At 31.1% G+C, this 19,543-nt stretch overlaps 1 protein-coding gene across 3 annotated transcripts in view; it reads right to left on the bottom strand.

The window, feature by feature from the left end:
• The window catches only part of LOC119631520 (ecdysone-induced protein 74EF), an 85,114-nt gene that overhangs the window by 9,329 nt on the left and 56,242 nt on the right, over positions 1 to 19,543 (bottom strand). For 2 of the 3 annotated variants that reach the window (XM_038023818.1, XM_038023819.1), the window contains exon 1: positions 16,512 to 17,768. The exons of the other annotated variant lie outside the window; for it this stretch is intronic. In XM_038023818.1, the coding sequence (XP_037879746.1) occupies positions 16,512 to 17,538 (1,027 nt within the window). In that variant the 5' untranslated portion in view covers positions 17,539 to 17,768. Of the gene's footprint in view, positions 1 to 16,511; positions 17,769 to 19,543 lie in introns of those variants that run through there. 3 annotated transcript variants of the gene reach the window in all.

Raw genomic sequence — 19,543 nt, 5'->3', positions numbered from 1 at the left:
TTTTATTTTTTTTTTTTTTTTTTTTTTTTTTTTTTTTTTTTTAACAACAACTATTTAGGTATATTATAATAGGAAAAACGAGCTATATTTAACAAAGCAAAAACAACATAACTTTGTTCAATTTCGATTTCATTTCTATCGTGAGTTTCTATTTGAAATCTTCTTGCTGTTGCTGCTGCTGCTGCTGCTGCTGCTGCTGTTGCTGCTATTATTGCGGTTGTTGCCATTTTTATTCGCGTTACTGCCTTTGTTTTTCACTAAGCAATCCAAGTCATGGCGACGACGCTGATAATGATGCAGTCAAGCGCTGCGAGGGAAAAGTTTTGTAAAAGTAAAAGTGCATTTTCACTGATTTCTTTGGCAGATGAATATAAACATCTAACCGAGCAATCAACCAATAAACCAACCAACGAACCAACTAGCTAAGCAACTTAACAAAGCAGCCACAATAAGCCAAACAGTTCACCATCGCAAAAAAATTTATACGAAATACATTGTATTTCGTTTAGGTATATATTATACATAATGTGCAGTAGTAGTAAGCGCCACTTTTTTTCATTTATTTATTTATTTTTTTTTTTAGATATACAAGTCAAGGAGTTTGGTAGACCATTTCTTGCCTACACTTATATTATATATGTATGAATGTATGCTGCATATAATTGCTATGTGTTGATGTGTAAGTTTTCTTCTTATCGTTTTTGTTTCTTTGTATCTTTGTATCTTTTTTTTTACTTTATTTCTCTTATGCGAAACTTGTAATCTCTATTGTGCGAAAAGTTTTCAAGTCATTTAGTCAGCCACTGCAATTGACACAGACACAGACTGTATCCCCTACAAATACATGGCCCCCCCAACCCTGCTCGGCAAAGCTATCTAAATTTGTTTTGCAAATTGTGCATAAAAGTAGAAACATGCATATACATGCGAAGAGAAACACAACACAGAGCGGATGCTTGATTGCAGCGATAGTGCAAACGAATGAACAACAAGTTCGTTGGCAAACGTGTGTAAGTTGCGCTTTTTTGCCGTTATTGTTGTTGTATTTTTTTTTTTTTTTTTTTTTTTTTTTTTTTTTTGCATATTGGCTTCTCCGCGCGCGCAAGTGACGAGCCTCCCTGTCACTTCACTACCGAATCCCCTATAATCAGCGAACGGCCGCGAGAGAGGAAGAGAAATCAGGTCAAGGCTCGTCGGCATACTACACTAAGTCGTTTACAATTTATGCTTTGTTGGTTGCATTATTGCATGTTATTCGCTTGTTTGATTGTTTGCCTGTTCGCTTGCTCGCTAACTCGCTCACTCGCTTACCAGTTCGCCGTCAAGCTAAAGTTAAATGTTTGTATTTAAACGGCGGCAGCAGCGACTGCTCAAGTGTTTAGCTATATATATATATATATATATATATGTAATTGAATTTAAGTGTGTGCACACAATTTAGATACTTTGGCTGCAATTTTGTTCATACTTTTCTAAACAAAATGAAATGAAAATTTAAATCATTATATATATGCCTCAATGTAATTTTACTGAGAGACTGGAAGTGTTTATCTACATAGTGTTCTTCTTATTTGAATGCCTGTTATACGGTTTGCATGCACATGTATTTGTTGTATCTCCCATATAATGTTGTGACACTAGATAAATGTTATTGTTTGTTTTTGGGTATTTTTTTTTTTTTTTTTTTCTTCTTCTTTCTTTTTTTTTACGACAGAATGTACTTTTGTAATCTTTTTTTCGGGTTATGCGAAGGTGGTGTAGGAAGTCGAGTATTATTGATGTTAATTCAAAAAAGTAAAATATAAACTTATAAACACATTACAGACGTGAATTGCGATTGTTGTTACTGTTGTTGCTGTTATTGTTGTGTTTATTGTTAATGCTAATTTTGATATACTTTGTACGTTCATCGGTAGTACATGAATAGGTAGGTATTAGCCTCTTTTATATTATTGTATTTCAAAACATTGCTTAATTGACACCAGTGAAGTAAATGACCACAAGGTGTTTAGTATTCATTCGGTGTTTTCTCTTTTCTTTTTTTTTTCCGATGGTACGATCTTAAAGAACCCTAGAGCGTAGTTACGTACGAAGTAAATTTTGATTTGAAATTCGAACACTTTTTCATGTTAATTCTGCATCATTTTTAATTAATTGCATCGTCAGATGCTAGCGTTGTAAGATATTTGATGAAATGTGAAACAACAATATGCTGATCATTCATCTGATTAACAAGTTTAATGTAATCGCTAAAAGAAGTTACGCTCCGGACTATGTCAAATAAAAAACATAGTTATATATCAATGAGGAGAGGTCAGTGTGAAGAAATCAAACTATTTTATTTTCTTGATTTTTGTTTTTTTTCACTCAAAAATTAATAAAAGTTTCTCCACTCAATTGTGTTTTGCTCATCTCAATCCGCATGAGTAGCTATGGTGAATGCTCAGTCGCCAAGGGCACTTACTCGATCGACCTACTTGGACCTGAGGCCACCATCTTCACTCCTTGCTTTCTATTCTCTTTACTTTTTCCTTACTATCATTGTGTCATACGAATAGTGGACAATCCCTGAGTGATTGGTCATATTAAAAAAAATATATATATAGGCCATCCCATCTTTACGCTAGTAGCCATAATGTTTTTGAATGCAAATTTGATACGGACGAGAATTTCGACAGCAAATCGACCCGAGATTTCCCATTCGTAAGATTGTCCAATAAATCATCCCATTGATTGAATATCATTGACATTGATTTTCTTCTTCACTTTTCATCATATTTGGATGTCTGTTCGTTATTAATCTTAAATTTTTTCCGTAAGAGGCACTGTACACGCGCTTATCATTTTGCTTACATTTGAAATGGTGGCTTAGGCTATTATTCTCTTAACGGAGAAAATTTTTTAGGTTCAGTTATTAATTAATAATAATAATTGTTAATGGCATTTCATTTATACAATAATTATCATTACTATAATTAATAAAGTGATGTGCCAACAAGACTATAGGGTCTCTTCCGGCATTATCGTGAACAACAGTAAAGATAAAGAGTAAAAGATATAGATAACATAACTATATCGTACAATATAACAAATAAAGCCAAGATACATATCTGATTTATAGATTATAAAACGCCTTTACCGATACTTTAAACATACTCTGGCTAACAATCAATTTGATATGAAATAGTAACGAGTTCCATAACTTAACACCGTACTTATGGTAAGGTAGGATAAAAATCATCATCCGTTGAGATTTTGCGAATTGAATTTTGTTATGTAAATATATTGATGTTCGTAGGCTTATGGATAAAGATCAGACTTTTGATACTAAGATATTTCAGAAAATTGGAAACAAATATATGTAGCTAGAAGACTAATTTATTCTATCATATTTCCGCTTATTTCGGTATTTTTTTATTAGAAACGTAATCTAACTCTAACTTATGAGACGATATGAGTGGCACAACAAGTCCTTTCATTCATCGTTATTTGGGCATAGACTGGAATGTAAGATGAGGACAAGTACAGTTTTCTCAAAATATTATGAATATTCATTGTCGTGAAATTGTCATGTCCGTCAGCGCTTAAGCGCGAGTGAAACGTAAAGCTAAGGTTCGTAGCTGTATTAATGAACCCAATATCCATCCTATCAATCATTTTAGCACATGAATGAGTATTTGTAATAGATATTGAATCATTTAATAATAAAACTGAACTGAAGCCATTTTTCCCGAGGAACTAATTGACACCATATAAAGCATTGTAAAGTTTACAATGGATTCGCATAATTCCCGATAATGGCAAACAGCCGCTTTACTACTTTAAGAGTGTTTCAAGAGAAGAGCAAAACTTTCGCCTTTTCATTTTTCTAGTTAAGTTAAACAAATCAACTAAATCGTGAGTTTACCCATAATCATGAAAAATGATTTTAATTTCTGATATTTCGGCAAAACGATGGATGATTTCAAAATTTCTCATTTTGTCTTAAATCTTTTTTTTCCTTTTTTTATCTAAATTAAATAAAATCTACGTTCCAAACTCAAACACAATCCGGCGAAATAATTCGCCCGCTATTACTGAATGATCAAATATAAATATTTGATTGATCGAAGAGTAATTTCGTTTGTCTTTCCAATAGAGCAATCAATTGTAATTTTTTTTTTTTTGCACCCAAGTTCGCACTTAAGCCGAATTACGATGATATATTTTGCTATCGGAAGTATTAGCCATTGCTAGTTATATATGTTTGCTATCTGCCTGACAATTTGTGGATTGCGGATCCATATAAACTTGTGACCTTTGGAGGGCAACTTATCAAGCTATTCGCGTGTATCATCAACGCAAAGAAGTACTGATCGAAAGGAGTCAAGTTTTGTGAGTAAACAGCAGTGGCTAGCAGTTGAGTGCTTCCAACATATCAAGCAGCGGTTTTGTTGTAAGAATGGCTGAAAGGACGGATATCATCTAAAAAAAAAAAAAAAACGGCCTTGTGTAGCCTTTTTTTTTGATATTTGGTTTATTTTTTGAACAGCGTTTAATATTAACTGCACTTAACACCTAATAACAGGCCGAGCCAATGCAATTCACTTGCGTGATACGCCTGAGCTCAAGGCATCCAGATGTGCCAGATGTGTGTGAAAAACCCAACTTCAGACATATATGTCCTCTGCACGTGGTGTTTGTTTCGTATTTACATACCCAGTAAGACGACTTAATTGTGAAAAAGTTTTTTTTTAATTCCTCGCAACAATTTCAATTTGCTATGCTGTATCAAAAATATGGGAAATCGAAAACAGGATTTTTGGCTTGTTAAAGCTTAAATTTGGTGAGTATTAACACCTATTGTTTTGTCTTTTTATTTTCTTTTCCGAGAAACCGAATATTAAATTACTCAGGTATATAATCATTGAACTTATTAATTAGAATTATTGCAATTAATAATAGGTTCGAAAAGCGTTGTATTATTCAGCAACATTTTCGCATAGGCGTTATCATTAAGTCTGCGCTCGGTTCTCTCTACAAAGAGTGTAATTGAGTAATAAATGTATTTTTTTCATTATTTTTACCTTTGCTTCGGAAAAACACGACGAATTAGTTGAAATAGGCAAAGAACATTAGGGAATATTTTATATATATATAGAAACTCACAAAGCATAGCCAGCCGATCGCAATTATTTTCATTTTACATTTGTTTTCGATTTTCATTTGAATATTCGATATAAGTCAAGGATTATTAACAAAAATGTATCGGATTGTTTCGGTTTATCTTCTAAAATTCTCTTCGAATTTTTCCCACAACTCATTCATTCATTCATTTATTTCCAAATACAAAATGATCGATGTGAAGATATAGGTGACATTGGTTAGTTTCGAGACACACACATACCGATTATACCATTTACACTCATATACTACTGGCATTTAGCATCAAGTGACGTTCTATCTGTCATCGGATAGAATATACTATAGCATGCCGTAGGCAATAACTGATCTAATTTCCAAATTGCAATATGTATTCAGTGATTGTTTGAGAGAGAGAGAGAGAGAGAGAGAGAGAAAGAGAGAGAAAGAGAAAGAGAGAGAAAGAGAGAGAGAGAGAGAGAGAGTGAGAGAGAGAAAGGGGGAGAGAGAACTTGTTCTCCGATTCGGTGAAAATTTATGAAACGTCTCTGATTCTAAATTTAAATTAAAAAATTTAAAAATCGTTTTTATTCATTTTCAATACAAACAAGATAATCGAACTAATATACCCATCGGATTGCGATTACAAAAATATCTTTAGTTGGTCTTGAATTTTGACAACAAAAGCGGCAAAAAAAAAAAAGAAAAAAGAAAAAAAATAACTGTTATGTATACTTGCGGTTAAATCAGTTACATCATATTATACCTGCACGCATGCTTGTTTATACATCGATATGAATGTATGTAATTCGTATAGTAGGTCAATGTATAAAAGCATTGCAAGTTATTTGGTGAGCTTTCGTTTGTTTGTGCGTTTTTTTTCTTTGTTATCATTTTTTTTTTTTTTTTTTTGTTTTCTTTCTTTCTATTCGAAGCTTCAATGAGAGAGAGTAGAGTTTACCTAAACGTGCTCATTTTGACTTTAAAGAAGTGCCTGAACGAAGACCCTCCTAGTGGACATATTGGTTATATACCAAGACAAGATATTCAAAATACGTACGAATTAAACGAATATACGTCACGTCATAAAACTAAACAATTAATATGAGTAGCGTAGTGAATAAATAAAACCGGAAAGGGACATGGATCGATTGCTATTAATTACGTTTCGCTATCTAATAACATATCAAACTAGGGCCGGGAGAAGTGGTCGTATAGGTGTAGAAAAAAAAAAAAATCCATTAAATCGATAGATTAAAGGAACGACTAAGCTATCCCATCCGTTTGCCATTGGAATCGTTTCTTTTAAAAATTATATAGCTAAGTGATTAAGTATAAATCAGATAGATATATGCGTCACTTTTTTTTTTTTTTTTTTGATATTCATTTTGTTTAGCTTCGTTGTTGTTGTTAGCTTCATTGCGAGGGTTGTTATGCAATTATTGCCAAAAAAAGCAAAGACACCAAAAAAAAAAAAAAAACAAACATATTTTTACACAAACCTGCGCATGGGTAACATAACTTAATATATAATCCATAGTGTTTTCAAAACAAGACAATATATATATAAGCGCTTCAGCTTATTTCAGTGTATTGACCTGCGTTATTAGACTTGAAAATGAATTAATTGAAAAAAGCGTATCAAAAAAAAAAAAAAAAAAAAACGCCAAAACAAATATAAAAATTAACAAAAAACCGTTAACTGTTTACATTAGTATTTTTTGTGAAATAGATATTAAATGCAAATGACTACACATACGTGTATATGTATATTATTGTTCGTATGCTTCATATCTTTTAACATGATTTTAAGCGGCACAACATTATTTCCAGTGTATTGAAGCATTATAATATTGAATATTTATGCTGATTAAATGCCTTTTGTTGATTTCTTTATTGAAATTAAAAATGAGGAATAGTTCAATGGTATATTATGTCGTATGTATTTATTTTATTTTCATTTTGAAAGAATAAAAAAGATTAATTGTTTTTTTCCCCCTCCCCCCTATTTTTTGCAATTAAAAAAAAAAAAAAAAACACTTATATATCACAAATTAGACTTTGTTGCCATACAAGGGTTTTGTTTTCAGCAGAGTCCCTATATATATATATATATATCGAACGGTTGAAATGATAGATCTATGTAATCGAAATTTCTTATTGATAATTTATTAAGGATCAATTTGAATCATATAATTTAAATAATGGCCCTCCTTGGCATATAAAGTCTTATTTTTCCATTAGAACTCTTGTATTGTTGTTGTGATTTAAAAAATTAATGGATTAATTTTTACCAAATGCGATAAGGTCAATTCGATTATGTCATATTATTATTATCAACGAATTTTCATCAAGAATTATTTTTGAAAATTACGTCTTTTTACCATATAAAAGATTCAGTTTTCGTCGGATTGGATATAAGATAAGGAATTCAAAAAATGACCCTATCTGATCCAAAGCTTTCACACTAAAGGTTTCGAATGCCGAAAAACTATTACTAAACGTTTTTTGTTCTAATTCGTAAAATTACAATAATTTTTTCTTATAACGACTTATCAAAATAAGATGTTATATGGAGTGGGATCGAAAACCTGATCTGGCCGCAATCATTTTCAATAGCATTCGTGTTTGGGCCAAGAAGTATCAGTGTACTAAGTTTCTTCAAAACATCTCGAAAATTGCGAGGTCTAGGTTGAACGCAAGATTACATGAATGGGCATTAGGGGAGGGAAAGAGTTTTCATTATTACTATTATTATTATTCTTTTGCTAAAACTAAGTAAAATCCAATCTTAATTCATGGTATTTGTGATGGGGGAGTTATATGACATAAATGCAAGCTAGCAATGGTAAATGTCTTCACCTTAGGTTACGATTAAGATACAATCAGAAAGCAAATGTTACGGCTTCAGCAGATAATTCATTTCATTGTACGTGTGTGCGTATGTTAATTAGATTGTCCAATTCACACGATGTCAGACCATGAAAACTTATGAACCTCTTCGTATTTGGAATGAAGCTGAGAACAAGTTCTTTGTACATATAAGTTCAAATTGATAAGAAGCTATAAAGAACGCAGGTGTCAAACTCGAAAATAGGACTGATGACGCCTTTACTTTATTTAAAGAAAACTAATAAACGAAACTAATTTGCAGTTATTGTTATTGCGATCAAGAACTAATGTCATTTTATAAAATAGAAAAAAACTTTATCTCTCTCTCTCTCTTTCTCTCTCTCTCTCTTTCTCTCTCTCTCTCTCTCTCTCTCTCTCTCTGTTTCTCTTTCGCCCTTCTTTCAAATTAATGTCATCGCTATTCCACAACTGTGCAGTGAATCATTTTATTGACATGAAATCCTACATACATGTACTGCTACTAACCGCATTTCGTCATAGCCTTCGCGAAGGTTAAACGAAAAATTCACCTATCGCCGACGCATAAACGTCAACACGTTTACAATACCCAGAAGAGAGTCTCAGAGACCACATATAGTATATATATTCTTGATCAGCGTCGATTTAAGCATTTTGGCCCGTCCGTCCGTAGGTCTATCTGTGTAATTTCTGTTGTAAACATTTTCCAGGACAGTAAAAATTAAATTTATCAGAAATGTTGGAAGCTCTTGTATCCTATTGAAAATGGGACAAACTGACCGAAGGACACGTCTGCTGTACCATGTAAATTGAGCAAATCTCCGTTTCCCGAAAAGAAGAAAAAATTTGGTTTTTTGTTCAATACTCATAAACTACAGTAAATAAATGTACAAAAGCGGCAATGCCGTAGGGGGGCCTGTACAAAAATAATAAAAATTAACTCCGCTTACTTAAAATATTCTAGTATATCAAAATTAGCGCAAAATTAATCTTCAAAAAGTATATAAACTCTTGGCCAATTTCAAATTCGGAATGCACCTAAGTATGTCCGTCTGTTCGTCTGCGCAACTATATAGTGTATGTAGTAAACATTTTGCCGTTCGCATAAATGAGAATATCGCCTGCAAATTTGCGAAAGACTATGAAAATAACGCAAGTCGGTCAAGGGACATCCCATACAACGTTCACAATATGTATCCAGCAAAAACTATAAACACTTTTGCTTTTCGCGTTTTTTTCTTATTACTCATAAAGTGCAATACATACACCGCAAAAATTTCCACTTTTATTCTCAAAATAGAATAAATCAACCGCGTCCACCTAATATTGTAGAGTATGAAAACTTAGTTCTTTTCTATTCGTTTAGTATTTTTTTTTTTTTTTTTTTTTTTTTTTTTTTTTTTTAAAATAATAATGGATATGAAAGATTTATTCACGACTGAATATAATTTTCTTATTTGGTTCATCTTCATTTGAGGCATCGAAATTATTTCAAGTATGTGACGGGTCCTTGTGCTAGAGTTAAGCTTAAAAGATGAAGTGTTTCATTTAGCATTTAGTGTTAGATTAGAAGAGGCGCGATTAAAATAAATCGATCCAATACTTTTTAATTAAGTAAGTAAGATATTTTTCAATTGTTCGTTCCTTTCGCTCAGAGTTATCATATTTGTATGATATCCACATTAGCAATTGACTTTATATTGCATTTTCAATATTTCTTGTGCTCTTTATTTCAAATAATGTTACGAATAGTGCTGTTTTCCGGTTTACGATACTCTTCTTAAAGTGCTGCATTCACTTTTAACTATACAATATTGTTCTTTGGTTTTTGGGGTAAATGATGTCATATATTTTCGTTATAGAAAAAATGATATTAAAATTAGAAATGAAACTTGAAAACGAAAATCACAAAAATTATTATTAGTTGATAAAGTGTCAGCCGGCTGATGCATACCGTTGTTGTACCGTAACTTTAGTTGATCCATCTTTAAATATATGTCTGTTAATGATCACATTAATATGTCAAGTTTGAAGACTTTATTCGACCTCTTAGGACATGTCAGAATTTTATTTCACACACAAGACACTCCCTTTCAGTTCCTTTATATTTTAATCAAAATTAAAAAAATTAGCCGATTGTTATCATTGTCTCTCTTCATAGAATTGATCGCGAGACACAAATAAATCTTAAATAATAATGAAATTTATTTAGTAGTGAATCGATCTAAAAGATTATTTTATAGTTTTTTGTAATCAAATTTCTCAAAATACTACCAAAAAAAATGGGAGTAGTTTCTAGAATAGATATTATTTAGTCTACATACAAGCAAACTTCAAGGCAAAAAACATATATATTCAAAGGGATCATTACATGGATAGATTGACGGCAAACAATGCAGTGATACTTTTTATTAAATAATACAAAGTATTTGAAAATTCAAAATTTAAGAATGAAATTGAAATCTTTTTGCGATATTGTTATATAACAATTATTTCGTTTGTAATGGTTTTAAAACAAACGAAAAGGGTATCGAATCAATTGGACAATAACGTGCGCTGAGTTTGTTGTACTTTTAGTATTTCGATACTAACTCAAATTGCAATTGTAGTAGTATTTATTATGATCGAGAATGAAAGCGTCTGCTGAGCAGTAAATTCTGGAAAGCAAATTTCAATTAATTTATAGCCCATAAGGAAGAGGAAACATTAAAAATGATATCACGGTGCTCGAACATATGTGTGGCAAAAAAAAGTATTTTATTTTTAATTGTTATTTCAAGAACAATAAGAAGCAAAAAAAAAAAAAGTAAATAAATAAACAAAAAAAAAAAAAAAATAAATAATTAAACATATCGTGACAACCGATAAAATAAAATATATATATATATATATATGTAGCGATTCTCTCAATTCAAATAAACAATACTTGTTTACGCGTACTTAAAATACTCTTAATTTAAAACAACAACAATAAAAAAAAAAAAAAAAAAAGATTTTAGCTCGGTCCGAATTATTTAATATCGATAAATTTATGATCATATAATTACAAGATAGAGGAAAGAGTCGTTCCTTTTATGCATACGAAATGCATTTTTTACAAAAACTTAAGAGCATTACGATCGATCCGATTTTGTGATATCTTAAATTTGACGCAGAAATTTTATTAAAGAAATATTTAAAACTTTAATTAATGCTTCAAACTATAAGGTTTTTTAAGCTTTAACGGTATAAGTTAAAAAAAATCAATCAAGACAATTCTCGAGTTCTTCTCGACAAAAATGTTTTTTGGATTTCGAAATTAGCCTAACGTGTATGTTGAAAATAAAATTTTGATCTCATAAGTGTATTTTTAGTAAATTGACAATTCCTTAGTCCGGTCAATATATATATGTATACATATATGTATATGTATATATAAGTATGTAATATTAATTACATCAACGCCCCAAAAATATTGAGATATAATATATAATCTTTTGTTTGCTATTAAAATATAATGCCAATTATCCAAGATTCCACTCAATTGTTCACCCTATAAGAAAGAAAAATACAAATTTATTCTAAACAAAGCAAAAAAAAAAAAAAACGAACAAACATTAAATTATTTGTGCCAAAATGTGCCTGCTTCACAGTACAGACGGTAAAGACTTCCGAAAGATTGTGTTCCTTCTTTTACTTCGATATTTCGCCATATTTCAATACTTTCTGTTTATTATTAAAAAAAAAAAAAAAGGTTTTTTTGTTTACTCTTTTTTTCTTTCTCTTCGCTATGATGATTTACGAAAATTTATTTTATTTATTTTAGATTTACGAGTACAATAGATCTTTGAGGTCGCATTACGAATTGCCACGAATAGTAATAATATTAATAATATTATATAATATATATATATATATATATGTATATATATATATTATATTTATATTATATTAATATTATTAATATATTATATACATATATATATATATACATGTGTTTGGCTTATGAATATATAGTTATTCATGCGCCCTTTTTCTATATGAGTTCGCCCAAAAATGCATATCAAGCAAAATTTTTCTTCATAAAATATTTTTTATTATTTCGTATAGATATAAAATACGCTTGAAACTTTTGCAAGCATTTGTAAATAAGTGCCTTATTGTATAATATGTGAAAAGAGTGACATCGCGCCAGCGACAACAAGCCAATCAGCAAAGAAGTTAGGTACGCGTCTGGTCAGCCAAGCAAAGAGCTAACCGAGCATTTAAGTTATGTACGCGCGTGTACGGCTGGTTTTCGGAAATTTAGTCTCAAGTTCAAGGTCTCACGGATAGCGCATACATACTTAGCCATGCTCTACTCAGGAAAAAGCACACAAAGGAGTGAATAAAATATAAAACAAACAAAACAAAACTCTCACATACAGTTTGCGTTCATGTGTTTTCTTGTCAGCTTTGATTATAATAAATTTGGATTGTTAGGTGTATTTTGTCGGGAATAACAACAACAGCGTGGATTAAAATTAACGCCATCCACTAATTGTAGACATAAGTTCATGCGGCTGTGTGTATTACAGCTGTTAACTTATGTTGTTTCAATTCTTTTACTACGCGGCTGCTAATGAGAACATTCTCTAGTGTACTAATACCAAAACAAGTTCTATCTACACATATATATATATATACCTTTATGTGTTTGTTTATTGATGGGCGTGAGTTGAAATAAATTGAAATACTTCCTGATAAACAACATATATACGGCATAAATGTATAAACAATAATATATAATTATATATACACATATATATATATATATATATTTTTTTTTTTTTTTTTGCCTTTGTCTTCATCGTTTTTGCTTTAAAATTGTAGGAGTATGTATATAAACTAATTAAAAGTGTGACTTTTATTGGATTTTTATGAATTTTTCACAAAAAAAAAAACAAAATACAAAAAAAAGAAAAAAAAAAGAGATCGTATAAATTTTTAATCTGTTATTTAAAATATTTCATGTAAAATGATAGCAGGAACGCTGTTGTTATTCTATTGGTTCAGTATGAAAGTGAAAAAATTTTCATTTTCTCATCACATGTTTTTTTAAGTATTTACACATTTATACATTTACAGATTTGCACACAAAACGTTAAGAGTTTTCTGTATAACGTAAACTTACATTAGTTTCAGTTATTGCATATGATGTCGTTTAATGCTGAGCAAAGAGTCGAACAGAGAACTTAGAGAGTTAGCAATGAGCTAAATACATATCAAGCGTATATATTTACATACATACGTATACAAGTACATACACACACATATATATATATATAAATATATATATATTCTATATATATTCTATATATATATATTCTATATATATATATATATATATATATATATATATATGTATATATGTATATATCCCCAACCTACCTCAAGTTATTCTACATTGTGTTGTAGCAAAATAGCGTTTTATTGTTATTACTATTAGTTTTCATTATGCCTACGTTGTTCGGTTTGTGTATTACGCGATTTCCGTATCACTCATTCGCCTAGATTTGCTCATGCTCTTAACTTATGGTTTGTATACATATACAAACCATAAGTTCCCGTACATGTTCTCTCTTCCTCTCTTTATTTATTTATTGTTTTTTAATTTGTGTTATTTTACATTGTCTGAGGAATTTTTTTAGTGTGTGGCAAGGGTAAATTATACAAACGCATCTTTTTTATTACATTTCTCGCACACAAATACATATATATATATATACATATATATGTATGCACGCACACATAGCTCCGATGAAATGGAAAATTAAAAACGACATGTCGACTAAGAATCATACAAGAAAAAAAAAAGCAAATTATTTCAAAGAAATTTTATAGTAAAAACAAAAATTTAATATTACAAACTGTGTAAATTGAACGCTCTACGAATCAAATTCTGTTCTGTGCAAAAGTGAAATAAAAACTTTTCCCTACTTTTACACAGAAAACATGGAAATTTCTCATTCATATCTAAAACGAAATCTCTTTATGCTATTTATATAAATTTCTCATTAACGCATATCTTTTATTTAAAATTGACAAAGTCATTTAAGTGAAAAGCTTGGAAATTTCGTAACACCATAATTCGCTCTATCGCTTTTTTTTTTTTTTTTTTTTTTTTTTTTTTGTAGTTCTTTACCCTTCTTTTTTGTTTTTCAAAATAAGCAAAAATAAATTAAAATGTTTAAGTGAAGCTTCGAACGACCGGACTGGCTATCCCAGGTGCATTTCATATGTTTCGATTGCAACAATTCTCAATATTGTTGATGAATGAAAAAATTCTAAAACTAATTGTTGTAAGTTAACTTAGGACAACTAGGTCAACAATATTACTATAATACCACTATACTGACTACTATATGTTATGATGAAGAATTCATTCATTCCCGAAAATAGCCGTTTATTATGTAATCAAAATACATATCGGCCGTTGTATTGCAATAATTAACTATGACAAAAACAATAGTGTAACGTACTCTAAGCGAAATAATAAAATATAATTTATATATTTTATAAACATTATCGGATCAGATTTTATATAAAATGTAAATGTAGTAAAATTGATCAAACAGCACAAACTGGATTTGGAATGCTTTTCTTCTTCTTTGAAAATATGACATTGATATCATAATTGGACTTTGAAATAAATTTAACAGATCTACATTTGCTGTTATTTGTTTTTCAATTTCTGCCTCTCTCTCTCTCTCGCTCTCGCTCTCGCTCTCGCTCTCGCTCTCTTCACCGCATAGACATAAGAGTTAAGTTAAGGAAAAAAAGCCATCAGAGATTTTTTTTATGCTCGATTTTATAACATCATAAGCAAATTACATGATAAAAGTAAATAATATTAACAAATTTTTTGTCTTTGACGAAAAAAAACACCTAGAATTACATACTGCGGTATCGACGAATGTTGGAGTTTAGTGTGAATTGTTTTAAAACTGTGGGAGCTAAAAATGCAAGAAACTTTTCGAAAGAGGAATAACGAAAAAATTACACGTGAACGTACACACATCCATACTCTGTTAACAAAGACACCTTTTTAACTCAGCACTTCTTATGTACAAACATGTGCTTAAAAATAAATAATATAATAAAATGAAATTAAAAAAAAAAAAAAAAAAAAAAAGAAAAACAGCTAAAAAGAGCAAAGAGCTATTAAGCTTTTGGGTAATTTTGGGTGCGCGATTTAAGGTTTTCTATATATATATATATATATATATATATATAGGCTTTATAATAAACGTGTGTAGAAAAACGAAAAATGAAAACCAAAAAAAAAAAATAAAATAAATAACTAAATAAACAAGAAAAAATTGAATATGGTTGTTGCACACCGGGCAACGGCAACTGCCTAAAAATCAATAAATATGTTGAGGTGGGTTAGGAAACTGTTACGCACACTTATAAGAACACACATACACGCATAAATCGAGACCTACTCGTAGATATTCTCTCATACTCATTGACAGTGTTTGTTTGTTTACCTCTTAGCTTTTTTTTCTCAATATAATTGTAATTTGTAATTGTAACTGCAACAGCAACAGCAAGAGCAGCAGCAGCAGCAGCAGCAGCAGCAGCAGCAGCAATACAAAAGGAAAGAAAATGCGATTTTTTTTTTTTTTTTTTTTTTAAGAAAACTTTGTTTTGCTACATTGAAACGATAGCGTAATAATTTTTCCAGTCATCTTCTGATAAATGTTTTTGTTCACAGAAAATACCGGAAATTATATTACACCAGAATTATTTAAACATTTAAGCTGAAGTTAATGTGTATGAGTACAACTATTGTATGCGTATATGTATGTATACTTGCTAAGCGTGATGCTCTAAAATTTTTTAAAATGTGTGTTAGCTTAGAGTGTAGTAGAGAGTTGGCCTAAATAATGGCATCACATGACATATGCATTGCATGCCGTTGCGTACGGTTCTTCCGCCCAAGCGCGCCCCTCCCCTCCCCTCTCTCCCAACCCTACCCTCATCATCCTCTTCATTCTCCCACCTCACCATTTCTTTATCATTACTGCCTTCGCCCTTCTTTCGTTACGTGATCTGATTATGATGTCGTAACATGGCATATGTCATGCAATGCCTTCCTTCCGCATTGACCCAGATTGAAATAAAATTTTTGCATTTTGTGTGAATGTGTGTATGTTTGTTCATAGTTCACTTAGGTCGGTCACTGGAACGCTACGAGGGTTGCTAGCTTCTTTAGGTGAACTCTATTGCAAAAAAAAAAAAAAAAAATAAATGTTATTTTCTTTTTGGCCAGAGGCTACGATTTACTAAGCTATTTCAACTTGCGTTTTTGTATGCTAAAGTACAAAAACAACAACGAGAAAGGGAAAGTAAGAGTTTTCGGGTAAAACTCTTACAAAGAAAACATTGTACAGAAATTAGTTTTTGGGGTCAAAGCATTTGCTGTTGTGTTTGTTTGTTTCCTTTTCTTTTTTTTTTTTTTTTTTATATTTATTTATTTATTTTTTTTGACTTACAATATCTTTTCATTAATGACTTTTTATAGGCTGCTCTTCGCTCTTCGGGTTTTAGGCGTGAATCATGTTCATTCTCGTTATCATTGCCAGCCGAACCGGAATCGTCAGATTCGGTATCGGAGTAGGTACGTGTACGCGCTCGAATATGTTTTGTGGGTAGCGATAAATCTAAAGGAGCCTCATCATCGTAATCCTCTTCATCACTGTGATAATGATCTGACTGGGCTGAAGTTAATTCTTCAGTTTGTTGCACCACCCCACGGTTATGCGATTCGGTGAGCGATACGTGTGATTGCGTTTTTAACGAAGAAAATTCTTCTTCTCTTCTAGTTATTACACTACGCCGATTTTGCTGATCAGCCTCATGTGATTGCTGCATTTGCGGCTGCTGCTCTTGACCTTGATTATCTTTATGATCCATTTGTCGGGCGTGTTGCCTTAAATGATTATAGAGCACGGCGAATTCTTGACGGCATGTTGACTGTAAATGATCTTCTTGATTTGATTGCGTCGATAATTGTTTTTGGATTGGAAGTTGAGTTTGATTGTTGAGGATGGGGGCGGATATTAGAGCGGGTGCGGTGGCTTGTATTTGTGTTGGGCTACTTAATGACTCTTTGAACTCTTCGCTTTCTGTTATGGCACTTAGCGTTTTTTTTGATAGCTCCTGTGAGTCGCCCCTAGATTCGGCCTGCGTGCGTTTCCAAACACTGGTATCCACTTTAAGATCAGGACAGTTTGACGCCAAGCAACTGGTACGTTGATTGCTAATGCTATTGGTATCCATGGCACAGGCCAACTTTGGCACCAAATCACCAGCAGCCGGCGATGATAGTGGCGATGCTGAACTCTGTTGTGAGAGTGAGATGGCTGAAGGTGAAGCCAACGGTGAGCTAAGAATATTCGAGGCATTTAGAGTACTGGGTGGGGAGGGTGTGGGCGAATTAGCCGAATCGCTATTTAAATTTCCAGCGGGACTAGCAAATGCATGGGCATTCGCCGCCACCAAATGCTGCACCATTATCATATCGAGATATTTATATTATTCCGTGGGAAGACAGCGTAGGATTTTGGAAGGGCAGAGAATCACCCGCTCTGTTATTTTTCTATTTGTTAACGGTTTTTTCTTTTCTCTTCTTTTCTTTGAGTAAAAGCAACTCGCGCAAGGCACAATTCACTTGATTTTCAGTAATTTAGGCATCATTTTCATTTATTTATTTATTTATATCCATTTTTATTTATTATAATATGTATATTTATTTATTTATTTATTTATTATTATTATTATTTTTTTTTTTTGCTTTTTGTTGTTGTTGTTGTTGTTGTTGTTGTTGTTGTTGTTGTTGTTGTTGTTGTTATTTTGCTTCTTTCTTTCCTTCTCCTCTTTTTAAATATAAACTTAAACTTAATTTATTTTTAAATTAAATATCAATTTTCTATATTAATATGATGTTTTTGAGAGATTTCTAAACCTGAGAGACCAATCAATTTTCGCCTAAAATATTTTTTAAAAATTTCCTTAACTTTCTTTTCGTTAATTTAAAAGATGAAATAAACTGTGAGGTATTTTTTTGTACATTAGGATTTGGACGTTGTATTAAAGTGTTTTTTGCTAACTTTCATATATTAATTAGAAATAAAATTTTCTTTTCTCAAAATTTATTATACTTTTTTTTTCCATTTAAAATAAATTATTATTCGGTTGTATTTTTCTTCTCATTCCTTGTTTGATATTTGGTTTTTTTTTTTTTTTTTTTTTTTTTTTTTTTTTTTTTTTTTTTTTTTTTTTTTTTTTTTTTTTTTTTTTAAATAAAAAAAAAAAAAAATTTTTTTTAAAAAAAAAAAAATTAAAAAAAAAAAAAAAAAAAAAAAAAAAAAAAAACAAAAATGAATGACGATTACGTAGCGTTATGGAAAAAGTGGAACAAGAGAACAACTGCGACCGTGACTGTAATAAGAAGAACACTTTTTATTATCCATTTTTAGTTGCAATTGTTGTATGAAGAAGTATGTATTGCATCGAATTATTTGTTATGTATTGAAATTGAGGGAACGAACAGTACAAGCACAGCACAGTATTATAATACATCGAATCAAATCAAACCAAATCAAATCGAAACAAATCACAGTTGCACTTGTATCCATCCATTCGATAAATATCAGTGAGTAGTTTAGTCGTTACATTAAATTTAGTTTATTTCTTGGTTGGTTTGCTGAATTTGAATTTTTTAGCGTTGATTCGCGCTCGAACGTTTAACACAAACGTCGTTTATCTCTTACGGTATCAGCGAAACTGAAATTTGTAGTTTTCTGAAATAAGTTGATTACGGTTGAAGTGGCTGCGAGACTCGTTATATTATTATTTTATATGTATACAGCAATATAAGCATGCGCTGCCGTTTTTGTTGTTGTTGTTGTTGTTGTTGTTGTTGTTGGTGTCTGTTATATTGCTGTTGCCTTTGGAACGGGGTGCTGGTTTGTGTTTGCTGCTGCTACTGCTGCTTGCTGCTGGTAATGGTTGGCGAGGATGATGATGTTTTCTCAAACAAACTTGAACAACAACAAAAATTCCTCACAATGTTTGGCTATATATATATATATATATACGTATGTACGTACGTACGTATTTATATATATGAATGCATGTACATATGTATGAACATGTGTGTGTAAATGAATGTATGTATGTGTTTGAGAAATCCAAACCGTTTAGCAAAATTTTTTAGAAAATATAGATAAAAATACTTTGCGTGCGTGTTTGCTTGATTGTGTAGATGAGATCTGACAACAACAATACGAAACACCGTGTAAAACGCGAAACACCGACTATGTGGAATACGATGACGACTGTTTGGCTGCAAACACACAACACAATTTTTAACAGAAAATCCAAAGTAATCAACTAATGATTGTCGGCTAGTAGTTCAACTAAAACTATAAGACTCTCGCTGCTTCAAGAGCATAAAAAGCGTAAAATACTCTCATTTTATGCAGGGTATGATGTGTGCTCATTCCCTATTATTCATTTACCT

This window comes from Glossina fuscipes, unplaced genomic scaffold (genome assembly GCF_014805625.2).
Source record: "Glossina fuscipes isolate IAEA_lab_2018 unplaced genomic scaffold, Yale_Gfus_2 1, whole genome shotgun sequence".
Lineage (NCBI taxonomy): Eukaryota > Metazoa > Arthropoda > Insecta > Diptera > Glossinidae > Glossina > Glossina fuscipes.
Note: the sequence above shows the minus strand (reverse complement) of the source record. Positions and strands in the feature narration are given on the sequence as shown.